We start from the raw sequence: 12321 nt of genomic DNA on the forward strand, positions 1-12321 counted from the left end.
TGTTGGAGTGAGATGGAATCTCATTGTAGTTTTGATTTCCATTTCTCTAATGGCTAATGACCATGAGCATTTCCTCATGTATCTGTTAGCTACCTGAATGTGTTCTTTAGTGAAGTGCCTGTTCATATCCTTTGCCCATTTTTTAATTGGGTTGTCTTTTTGTTGTTGAGTTTTTGCAGTATCACATAGATTTTAGAGATCAGATGCTGATCAGAAATGTCATAGCTAAAAATTTTTTCCAGTCTTTTTACTCTTTTGGTGAAGTCTTTGGATGAGCATAGGTGTTTGATTTTTAGGAGCTCCCAGTTATCTAGTTTCTCTTCTGGTGTTTGTGCATTGTTAGTAATGTTTTGTTTACTGCTTATGCCATGTATTAGGGCTCCTAGAGTATCCTTATTTTTTCTTCTATGATCTTACATCCTTTTAGATTTTATATTTAGGTCTTTGATATATTTTGAGTTAGTTTTTGTGCATGATGCGAGGTATGGGTGTTGTTTCATTTTTTTGCAAATGGATATGCCAGCACCATTTGTTAAAGAGACTGTCTTTTCCCCATTTAACTGACTTAGGGCCTTTGTCAAATATCAGTTGCTCATGCGTGGATAGATTTATGTCTGGATTCTCAATTCTGTTTTGGTCTATGTATCTGTTGCTGTATCAGTACCAGGCTGTCCTGACTACTGCGGCAGTATAAACCAAAAAACTAAACCCGTTGCCATCGAGTAGATTCCGACTCATAGCCACCCTATAGGACAGAGTAGAACTGCCCGTAGAGTTTCCAAGGAGCGCCGGGTAGATTTGAATTGCCTACCTTTTGGTTTACAGCCGTAGCACTTAACCACTGCGCCACCAGGTGGCAGTACAATAGGTTCTAAAATCAGGTAGGGTGAGGCCTCCCACTTTGTTCTTTTTCAGTAATGCTTTAATTATCCGGGGCCTCTTTCCTTCCATATGAAGTTGGTGATTTGTTTCTCCATCTCATTAAGAAATGTCGTTGGGATTTGGATCGGAATTGTGTTGTATCTATAGATCGCTTTTGGTAGAGTGGACATTTTTACAATATTAAGTCTTCCTAACCATGAGCAAGTTTTTCCACTTATGCAGGTCTCTTTTGGCTTCTTGCAGTAGTGTCTTGTAGTTTTCTTTGTTTAGATCTTTTACATCTCTGGTAAGATTTATTCCTAAGTATTTTATCTTCTTGGGGGCTACTGTAAATGGTATTGATTTGGTGCTTTCCTCTTCGATGTTCTCTTTGTTGGTGTAGAGGAATCCAACTGATTTTTGTATGATTATCTTGTATCCCTATACTCTGATGAACTTTTCTATTAGTTTTAATAGTTTTCTTGAGGATTCTTCACGGTTTTCTGTGTATAAGATGATGTCATCTGCAAATAGAGATACTTTTACTTGCTCTTTATTTTTTTATCTAGGCTAATTGCTCTGGCTAGGACCTCCAGCACAATATTGAATAAGAGTGGTAATAAAGGGCAACCTTGTCTGGTTCCCGTTCTCAAGGGGAATGCTTTCAGACTCTCTCCATTTAGGATGACATTGGATGATGTTGGCTTCCAAAGGATTTTTTATGGCCCAGATATGTAGTAGATCTGGGACAAAATATTTGTTTGGAGACTCATCATGGGAGGCATTTTAAGAGCAATGAGCTGGAGAGGAGTTTGAGTTGTTAAATTTCGCTTGGATGTCTGGATCAGGAAGGGAACTCTCTTGAGGTCTTTCCAACCTAGAGATTCCACAAGGATGATAGGAAGAGGGGCTGTACTTCCCTCTGTAGAGTGACAGGAAAATGACATAGGAACAGCTGGTAGGGGTGGGAGCTTGGGATAGTGAATATTCCTGCCCAGAGCTCTGGTCTGCACATTTCATCTGTAGCTGTCTCTTTTGCCCGAGCCCAATGGTTTCTACGTTCCACTCCCTAGAACCCCAGAGGGTTTATAAATCCCTTTTAGGGACTGTTTGGGGAAGATAGAGGAGGAGGGCAAGACTCTGGTTCTTTCTCACCACTCCCCTCTCTTCAATCAGAGTAATCCTAAGTTTATCAGCTTTTCATATTGGGTTTTAGTGTCAGTGTTATTTGAAGAAAGGTGACCTCAGCTAAAAAATGTTTTAAAATGATGATTAGTGATAATCCTTTTCACAGGAAAGCAGGCGAGTCTTAAGTATATGTGCCCAGTTCCTGAAGTGGAAGCTGCCCCAAGAGGTGTACTGCAAAGATCCCTGGTACAGCACACCTGATGAAGTTGGAACAATCTGCAAATTTTTTGTATGTGAGCAATGATGGCTTTGTCAAGTCTCTAATATGCTGACAGGCTTTTTTTTCTGACATAGTTTTTAATGGAGGAAAATGGCATAGAGGAATCATTTCCCATCCCTTTCTACATCAGCAGTTGATACCTATGAACTGTTTTGTACTGTGGGTCTATTTTCCTATAGTTCCCTCCTAATTGAGTCATGAATTCACTTTTTTATTACCACCCTTCCTCACAAGAAAACTGGTGAACTCTTGGGAGCTCCATTAACCTCTGTCAGAGACTAGAAGGTCAGCCTAATAGTAAATGCTAAAAAAATTGCTTGTGGACTGAAGTGAAATGGAATTACATGTTGCTTTTCAGCAATCTCTAATCCTTTTTTTGGATATAAGTGGATTGTTTTACTCTTCATCAGAGCATGTTCAGGGAACCTCAGTGAGGGCTGCTATGCTGTTATGGCCATACAGCATGATGACAGCATGCCACTGGCTCTGCCAGGACCCAGATGATATCCTTTCTTCTGACAAATTCGAAAAAGGCCAGTGCAGCTGATCTTAGGTACAGGCATACATCAGGGCAGCCTCAGGAGGCCCATGGTTATTCTAGACAGCTGATTCTAGAACCACCTGAATCCTACCAGAAACACCCTAAGACTGACTATTCCCAGGAATCTTCCATACCTATAACCTGTTTAGGACCCAGTACGGACTCTTCTGATCGTACTTAGGGGGCTTCAAAACTCACAATGCCCTTGTGTCAGACTTTCAGGTGAAGATTTTCTCTTGGATCTGTAGCCAAAGCTATACCTGGTGCACTGATGACAGTATTTACAGCAGGAGATTTGGTGTTCTTGAGGAATAAGACTACAGAGTGTCCATGTTAAAGTATAAATTCCATAAATTCTCACTGAAGTTCCTTGAACATGCTCTGATGGAGAGTAAAACAATCCACTTATATCTATTCTCCCCCTCCCATCCATGAGGTGTCTACCCTTGAAGGAATACACTGAGAAGTGTACTCATTCATCCAGTAAGCATAGCACATCCAGTGTACAACAAGCTGTAAAGAACCCAGAAACTTCCTGAGGGGAGCTTGTAAGCAAAATAAAATCTCCACAGAAAAGTAAATAGAAACACAAGGTAGGAAATATGTGCCAAGAGAGGAGTACCTGAGAAACACTCAGAGCAGAGTTAGGTCAGGTAGGAGAGAGCAGTCAGGGAAGGCCTCATAAGGAGCCAGGGCTCCAGGTGAAACTTTGAGAGCAGAGATTTAGATACAGGGATTTCTGCAATACTGCAGGTACAATATGCAGCATGAGTGGGCATGAGCAAGGTACATTCAGAGGGTTTAACTTTGTCTAGGGACTTATTATTGTGGCATGATATTCATTAGCAACCATAGTTATTTCAAGCACTATACTGTGTATGGATATTTAATATAATCCCTGACCCTGGTAGCCACGCTGAGGCTGATAAAGACAGTGCTGCTACTTGACTGCTTCACACTCCTTTTTTTCCCTCCACGTAGGGGAAAAAATGCAAGGGGAAAGTTAACATCCTCGCCCAAGCACTGATATACTCCAAGAATGCAAAACTTCCCATCAGAAGAGCAGCCGCATTGTTTGTAGGTACAAAGAAAATTTTTCATTTCTACAGTCAGTTTTATCCCATACTTTCCCGAATTGTGTTGTTGAGTATCCCCATTCTTTTTGAAGATGACCTTAAAAATACTTCTAGGAGAAAGGGTCCATGTGACCTATATGTAACTACCAGGCACTTTTGGAATCTGCCTCATTATCAAAAGGTCATCTGCCAACTGCTTAGATTTTCCAAGCAGTTGGAAACTCTTAAGGAAACCCTGGTGGCGTAGTGGTTAATGGTACAGCTGCTAACCAAAGGGTCGGCAGTTCAGATCCACCAGGCGCTCCTTGGAAACTCTACGGGGCAGTTCTACCCTGTCCTATGGGGTCACTATGAGTCAGAATCGAGTCGGCGGCCCTGGGTTTGGGTTTTTTGGAAACTCTTAGGTATTAGTTTCTAAGAATAAAATCCAGATGACAGACTCACTGACTTTATTCTGCATTTAGGGCTGTTATCAAAGTACGTGGATCACAATGAGCTCAAGACAAAGGGTACTGAATGGATAGAGTATGGTAAGTTATCTTGGAAGATATCTCAGGTATCTTGGAAGGTATCTGAGGCAGTGACTGTGAGCAGGGCTGCTTTAATTCATTGTGATGAAGCTGAGACTCTGGGATCCAGAAACCTGACTTTTGCAGTAATAAAACCCTTGGTGACTTCAGCTGAATAACTATCTCATCCCAGTCCGGTTCCCTTTATAGAAAAGGACATAACCTTATTGGTCTGGAAACCAGCTTTGATGAATGTCTCAGGGACAGTTCCTGAACTTTGTCAGGAATAACCTATTACTTAGAAATGCTATCTAGTAAATTATGATGATACCTCACAAGTAGCACAGAGATGACTGCAGTGCTTTTTCCTATAAGGTGTTAATAGAGATGCTTTATAGTCATATAAAGCAACTATCATGCAAATGGTTTTCTCTATTGTCAGTGAGTGAAAATTTTCTGTAATTGTACACTTTTGCAGATTTGGCACTTAAAGAATTATTTCCACCTAAGAAATAGTCTTACAATTAGAAAAGGCCACGAAATGCTCAGTCTCACAGTTCAAAAGTATGTACCTTGAGAACCAAATTAAAATCCTGAGCGATACACCGCCTTTAAAATAAAAATATATAACTGGTAAAAAAAAAAAAAAGCTAGACACTGCTTGTTTAAGAAAGATTATGCCACTTTTCTGTAAAAGTCTCTCTCCTACTTCCTCAAAGATATCAGAAGCAAAATGAAAGGAAAAAGCTGTGTAGATGATTTTATTCTATGGAATAGGATTCCATATGGCTGATTCTATTCAATTAAAAAGAAATTGTTTTCCAATCTACAGCATTGGGGAACTGAAGCTCCTTTTCCATTCAAAAGTCATCTATACAGAAGAGCTAGAAAATTATATACATATATTTTAGGTTGAACTATATGAAATTGCCATTTTGAGGGTTGAAAACAGTCAAATATCAGCAATTTCATGTGGACCAACCTTATGGAATAATACTACCCTCTTCCTTCTGTAGCAGTGATTTATCCGTTTTAGAAATAAGGCATTCTCGTACTCTTTTTTGAGGAGGCTTAAGTCATTTACCACAGGTAATTTTAAAGGTAAATTTAAACAGAAAAATAACAAGATTTTAAATATCAGTATAACCAATTTCATGACAGAGTAGGCTTCAATTCCTTTGGATTTCAAAATTGATATCTGCTCCCGCATTTGTTCTGTGGGACATGTAGATAGATCTCAGTGCAAGAACTGAAAGAAACTAAAAAAGTATTTTTTTTTTTTTTAGAAATAAACATGATGAATTTAAAGGCTAAAACCCTACTTAAGAAATAAAAATTTCAAACAATGAAGATGTCGCGAGCATTTTTGAGGCCTAGAGAATTAGAAATTAAAAACAGAGCCTTTTCTAGGCCTGATACCAAAGACAGATCCGTAAAGTAAAGAATGACAAATTTATCTCATAAAAACTTAAAAACCCAACTTTGGAAAGAAACACCTATACAAAAGTGAAAATCAAACAGTAATATGGGAGAAAATATTTGCAACATGATAAAGGGTTCGCATCCTCAAAACAAACCAGTAGATTCTCAGAGGAAAGTAGCAAATAATATGAATAAGCACTTCATAGAAGAATTACAGATAGCCAATAAATAGATGACAAGTATTTAATATTACTAGTAACCAGAAGTTTGCAAAATAAAATAATGATGAGATGCCAGTATTAGTTTTTCTGTCAAAATGGCAAAGATTATTGATTAATACTCAACATTGAAACTGACATTATCACACACTGTGCTGGTAGAAATATAAATTGATACAACTTTTATATAAAGAAGTATGGCAATATGTATTATCAAAACCCTTTAACATATCAACCCTTGCCGAATCAATCCCACTTCTAGGAATTTAAACTGTGAAAATAGCAGAAAGAGTTACAGGAATGTTCATTTCAGTTATTTTAGAATAGGAAAGATGGGAAACATCCTAGATTGAAAACAATAGGGAATTAATTAAATAAATTATAGCATATCAATATTATAAAATCATATGTAGCTATGAAAAATATTATAAAAGATTTTTAAATGACTTGGATAAATGGTAATGCGATATTATTAAATAAAACAAGCAATTATTTATTAATATGTAGGCACAGATATGGTTCTATTTGTGCAAAGAATAAAAGTATACATGTATAAATAAATGCATAGAAAAAAGACCCTCAAAATAACAGTGGCTGTCGCTGTCGTTGTTGCTATTAGGTGCCATCAAGTTGGTTCCGACTCATAGCGACCCTATGCACAACAGAAAGAAACACTGCCCGGTACTGCGCCATCTGTACAATTGTTGCCATGCTTGAGCCCATTGTTGCAGCCACTGTGTCAGTCCATCTCGTTGAGGGCCTTCCTCTTGTTCCCTGACCCTGGTTATCGCTACATTATGGGTGACTCTGATTTTCTTCTATTATATGTGTTGTCTAAATTTTCTACACAGTGCCGTAAGAAAACGTAAAAGCTAAAAGTTTTTTTTTTTTTAATTTAAAAGGGAATAATGATTTAAGAGTAACATCTAAGACCAACACAAGAATTTAGAGATTAACAGTATTAGACATAGTTTGGCAGGTCTAGATAATTTGACTTTAGGCAGAATACTTAGCAATGTGACTATGCAAAAAAAACGTTTGGCAACTTAGAACCAGTTTCCTTGAAATTGATCCACAGATGTATAAACTTTCAAACGCAGACTTGGAAAAAGTTATCCTTTTATCTCAGCTGCTGAAGGTGTATTGGTTGCTTGGGGTCTGGACCAGTATTCATTTCCATAGATCTCAGGGGCTTTCTTCTCCAACCTTGGTTCTCTTGCTTCTTAGATTTGAGAGATATGCTGCATGACCCTGAGCCCTCTGTGCGCATCTTAGCCTCCCAGGCTCTGTTCCGAGTCCAGAAGGCAAAGTCAGAACCTGAACCCAGGCAGACAGTTTGCAGGCTGAGGAAGCTCATGGGCTGTCTTTCTACCTAGAAATGCAAGGGAATCTACACCAGGTAAAACCAATCCTTTCAGAACCCACAGAAGCAACTACTATCCTTTTTTTATTTCCCCCAGACTTAAAACAATGCCAGCATTAAGCTATCTCCATCCCTTCATTACCTCAGAACATATTTTTTTTTGTTGACAAAACCTTTAAGGAACCCCCCCAACCCCCGTAAAAACTATTGCCCTGAGGAAATCTTTAAACCTTAAACCAAAACTATCCCCTGAAATCACCTTTAAACCAAACAATAAAAAATATATATAGCTTAGTTAGAAAAGACTGCCTTGAGCATTGTGTTCTTTTAAAGAATTGTCTATATGTGGTTGAATTGTCAACAGCAGCTCAAAAGGTTAGATGAGAAACTTAGGGGGGCAGAGAGTTTATGTTATGATGGTGAAATAATTTGGAAGAGGATATCAAAAAAGGTGGCACCACAATACAGGAGAGGTCAGCACAAATGAACTAAACCAAAAGCAAAGAAGTTTCCTGAATAAACTGAACACTTCGAAGGCCGGCGTAGCAGGGGCAGGGGTTTGGTTTCAGGGGACATCTAAGTCAATTGGCATAATAAAATCTGTTAAGAAACATTCTGCATCTCACTTTGGAGAGCGGCGTCTGGGGTCTTAAACGCTAGCGAGCAGCCATCTAAGATGCATCAATTGGTCTCAACCCACCTGGAGCAAGCAAGAATGAAGAACACCAAAGACACAAGGTAATTATGAGCCCAAGAGGCAGAAAGGGCCACATAAACCAGAGACTACATTAGCCTGAGACCAGAAGAACTAGATGGTGCCTGGCTACAACCAATGACTGCCCTGGTAGGGAACACAACAGAGAACCCCTGAGGGAGCAAGAGAGCAATGGGATGCAGACCCCAAATTCTCATAAAAAGACCAGACTTAATGGTCTGACTGAGACTAGAAGGACCCTGGAGGTCATGGTCCCCAGACCTTCTGTCAGCCCAAGACAGGAACCATTCCCAAAGCAAACTCTTCAGACAGGGATTGGATTGGACTGGACTATGGGATAGAAAATGATACTGGGGAAGAACTAGTTTCTTGGATCAAGCAGACACATAAGACTATGTTGGCATCTCCTGTCTGAAGGGGAGATGAGAGGATAGAGGGGGTTAGAAGCTGGCTGAATGGACATGAAAAGAGAGAATAGAGGGAAGGAGTGTGCTGTCTCATTAGGGAGAGAGCAATTAGGAGTATATAGCAAGGTGTTTATAAATTTTTGTATGAAAGTCTGACTTGATTTGTAAACTTTCACTTAAAGCACAATAAAAATTAAAAAAGGTAGCACATCTTGAAAATATAACTAATATCACTGAACTGTACATATAGAAATTGTTGAAGTGCTGTAATGTTTTGTTGTGTATATCCTCCTTTCCCCCCCAAAAAAACAACAAACCTTGAATGAGTTAGAATAGTATAGGGGAGGGCAGTTCTTGTTTTAAATTTACAGAAATAGTGAAAATCTATTGCGTTTTTGACACATGCCAGAACATCCATAAAGTTTCAGTCCTCATAAACAGGTCTAGGGTGGGTTCGAAAGAGACTAAATAAATATTAATGTTGCAATGTTAGTATTCTCAATGTTAGTATTTGTCAAGGGCCAGTCTACTTAATTGCCAATAGTCTTAAGAATAAAATAACAACCAGTTCTTATAGTTTCATGTTTAATGATGTATTTTTATAAAATTCCTTATGGCCTCTCCTTCCTTCCATTTCCCTTAAAAACCTTTCAGTGAGAAAAAAATATCTGAAGTGATGTGGTGCTAGATCTGTTCCAGTAAATGAGGGATCTCCACTTCTTCCTTCCCCTTTTTCGTTGTCCTGATTCTGTCCTATAACAGCTGTCAGATCCTCAAATGGCAACAGGAGGGCAACTCTTACTTGTTGAGTACCCACAGTCTGCTTTAAACATAGATAAATATAGAGAAAATTTTCTTACAAGCAGAATTTCTCGAGAAAGAGATTAGTTTGTATTTGATGAGTACTCTGATAAGCTGCATGTGGAAGAGTGGTAAACCCCCAAGAGGCATGCTGCATGGATTAGAAATGGTCACCACTGGTCTAATTCCCAAGCTCTTGTTTGGTTGAGGAATATAAGCAGAGATCCAGAGCTGATCTGTCTAGGACAATAAAAGGGCCTCTTGGAGATGATGTGGGAAAAGACAAAGGGGGTGGGGTGGATGAGATAACTGGAAGCTGAAGGACATGTCCAATTGCATTCAGTTTGTGTTGTAAATTGAGTTAGTATGAATTACCACCCAATCCTCTACCTTTCACCCCATCCCTCTGCCAAGACATCTGTAGGAACAAATTTCTCAGTGATTCGTTGTGGAGCTGGATTTGTTTTGAGAGGGATGTGACAGTGTGCCAAGTGTGGTTTCAAGGGGATCTCTGCCCAAGGGAGGTCTGCCACATCTGGGGCTAGCAGTCAGGAGTTTGGAGCTAAAATATAGGCTCCAGTTGATTGATAGATTAAATCCTCATCCTGGAGCAGAGCCAAGAGTATACCCTGAGGGTGGTCACTAGATGTTGAACATCAAACAAGGGGCACATTTGAATTACATGCATCCCTTGCTGTATTCTCCTTGGTCTCATTACATGCAGCCAACTCCATCCTCTACTTTTGGACTGCCCATTTTGTGGATTGTTCAATAAAAATGACTAGCATTTATTAAGTACTTACAATGAACCAGACACTGATCCAAGTGCATTGTATAATTAACACTTTTAATCCTCATAGCCACCCGGTGTATAATCATCTCCATTTTGCAGATGAGGAAGTCAAGGAACAGAACATTAAAGTGACTTGCCCAGAGCCACAAAACTAGTAAATGGCAATGCCAGCATTCAAACTCAAGTAGTCTGGCTCCAGAGCCCATACCCTTGGCTGGTCTGCTTTGATCCCCTCCAATCCACTGTTTCCCTCTAATGTGAATAAATGCATGTCTGCTTTGTAATCACAGTTGCTAAACTGCCCAAACAAACATTGAAGAGAGACATTTTGCCTCAAATAATTTCTCAAATGCAAAGCTTGGATACTTCTTACATAAAAGTTAGTGTACCTTATTTGTTTCATATTTTAATAGCTTAGAAGGCACATCCTACATTGTAGAGAAAGTGGAATTAGAACAAAACATAGTAGTTGATCTTAAAAGAGTTTTTTTTCTTTTTTTGAAGACTTGGTTTGATCTCATGAACTATCCCTGACTCACAACAGAAACAGCCCCGAGTGACTAGACTATACTTGTCTTTAAAATTTTAGTTTAAAAATAAATTACCAAGTGAATGAATGGATTTACTTTTTTCAGTTCCAAAAACTTAAGACGTTTATGCCAGCAGAGGCTAAGTTTAAATCTCCAGGGATATGTAAGACGTTGAGTGAATCCTTTCTCTTTGCTCGTATTTATGCTAGAGTCCATTTCCCTCCAGGCTGACTTTTATTTTCTGAATAATACCAACAGGAAATAGCAAGCACAACAATGTTTATTCTATTTTATTTATGTTTTATTATTTTAAAATTCACAGAGAGAAGCATCCATTGAGAGAGAGGACTGTTCTTCACTGAATTACCTCAGCAGTTTGGGAAGGACTGAAAAAAAAAGAAGTACTTAATAGTGATTATATTAACAAGTCTATTCCAAATAGCTCCCTTATTTTTATACAAGGCTCTCCTCAGAGATAGATAGGTTTATGTTTTTATGATTTTTTTTTAATATACAACACAAAAATTTCTGGACATTTAAATTTGTTATGTTGAAAAATTTTTTTAATTTCCTGGTTTATTTTCATTGTATACTATTAAAATGTATTGTTCTTGATCTATTACTGGCCAATCCGTGTCTTTATTATTTTAGATTCTCAGTTGTTTTATTTGAGTATTGCTTCCCCCAACCCCTTATACTGTGATATCTATTTTATAAGAAATTATTTTTTTCTCTTGTTGATTTTTCCAAGAAAGCTTAAACTATCATGTAACTGACAGTTGGGATTGGAAAAGCGGAGGTTCTGTCAGGCACCAGCCCTGGCAAGTACAACTGTGCTAGGTACAATTGTAACATTGTGAAATATGTCAAGTCTCTCTACCCCTTAGCTAACTTTCTCCCCTCTTTCCTTCTGCCAGGTTCTTGGGTCCCTGCTCCTTTTTTTCTATCTCCTACTCTCAGGAAAGGATCTGTTGAGCTCACTATTATATGTAAATGATTAATAATGCAAGGCTTAATGAGATCAACTCTTTCAGAGGTTTTTGCTTTTTAACAGGGTAGAGTTCTTAAGCCAAAGGCATAAATCTCTAATTGAGAAATTTTAGGCATTACAGAGCAGGATGGAGAGAGGAGGTGTTTGGAAGTGGGGCTGGAGATGAGAGTGGGGAATGGACATTTTCTTGTCGTCCCTGAAACTATAACATATAGGTGGCTGCTTTTCTTACCTCTTCCAAAACCCTCCTGAAAATACAACAGAGGAAAAGGCTGAGGCAGGAGAAGAAAAAGAATAGTTACCTACTGCCACTGCTGTTTGTTATGCAAAACACAAAGGAGTGGGATGAATTCAGTTATCTCTGAAAAGATAATGACTTCCCAGCACCTAGAATAACTTCCTCACTTAAACACTGTGTGTCAGTTGTCAAATGATTCATTTACACTTCCTACCATTTCCCTCACCCTGAAGAGTTTTTCTTCTGATGGCCAAGGAGGACAGGACTGGTTTAAAATGGTACCTAGAGATACCAAATAATGTTTATGGGGGTACTGTCATCCCTCCTTTTTTAAATAGAAATGGTGGCATGAATATAAAAACGGAAATTTTAAAAAAAGGAGCAGGAATATAGGAAAGGTTAGGAGGGAAATGGAGCTGGGAATACCTGTCCACCTGTGAATGATATT

General features: G+C 38.6%; 1 protein-coding gene across 12 annotated transcripts in view; it reads left to right on the top strand.

Moving 5' to 3' along the window:
• MROH8 (maestro heat like repeat family member 8) overlaps positions 1-11084 on the top strand; it is a 90366-nt gene extending 79282 nt beyond the window's left edge. For 4 of the 12 annotated variants that reach the window (XM_049870031.1, XM_049870036.1, XM_049870035.1 and 1 more), the window contains 3 exons: positions 2156-2278; positions 3792-3891; positions 4351-4732. In XM_049870031.1, the coding sequence (XP_049725988.1) occupies positions 2156-2278; positions 3792-3891; positions 4351-4574 (447 nt within the window). In that variant the 3' untranslated portion in view covers positions 4575-4732. Of the gene's footprint in view, positions 1-2155; positions 2283-3791; positions 3892-4350; positions 4733-6654; positions 7435-10966 lie in introns of those variants that run through there. The other 8 variants (XR_007515464.1, XM_049870032.1, XM_049870034.1 and 5 more) reach the window with 8 other exon arrangements.
• Positions 11085-12321: the final 1237 nt, after the last annotated feature.

The sequence above is a fragment of the Elephas maximus genome, chromosome 25 (genome assembly GCF_024166365.1).
Source record: "Elephas maximus indicus isolate mEleMax1 chromosome 25, mEleMax1 primary haplotype, whole genome shotgun sequence".
Taxonomy (NCBI): domain Eukaryota; kingdom Metazoa; phylum Chordata; class Mammalia; order Proboscidea; family Elephantidae; genus Elephas; species Elephas maximus.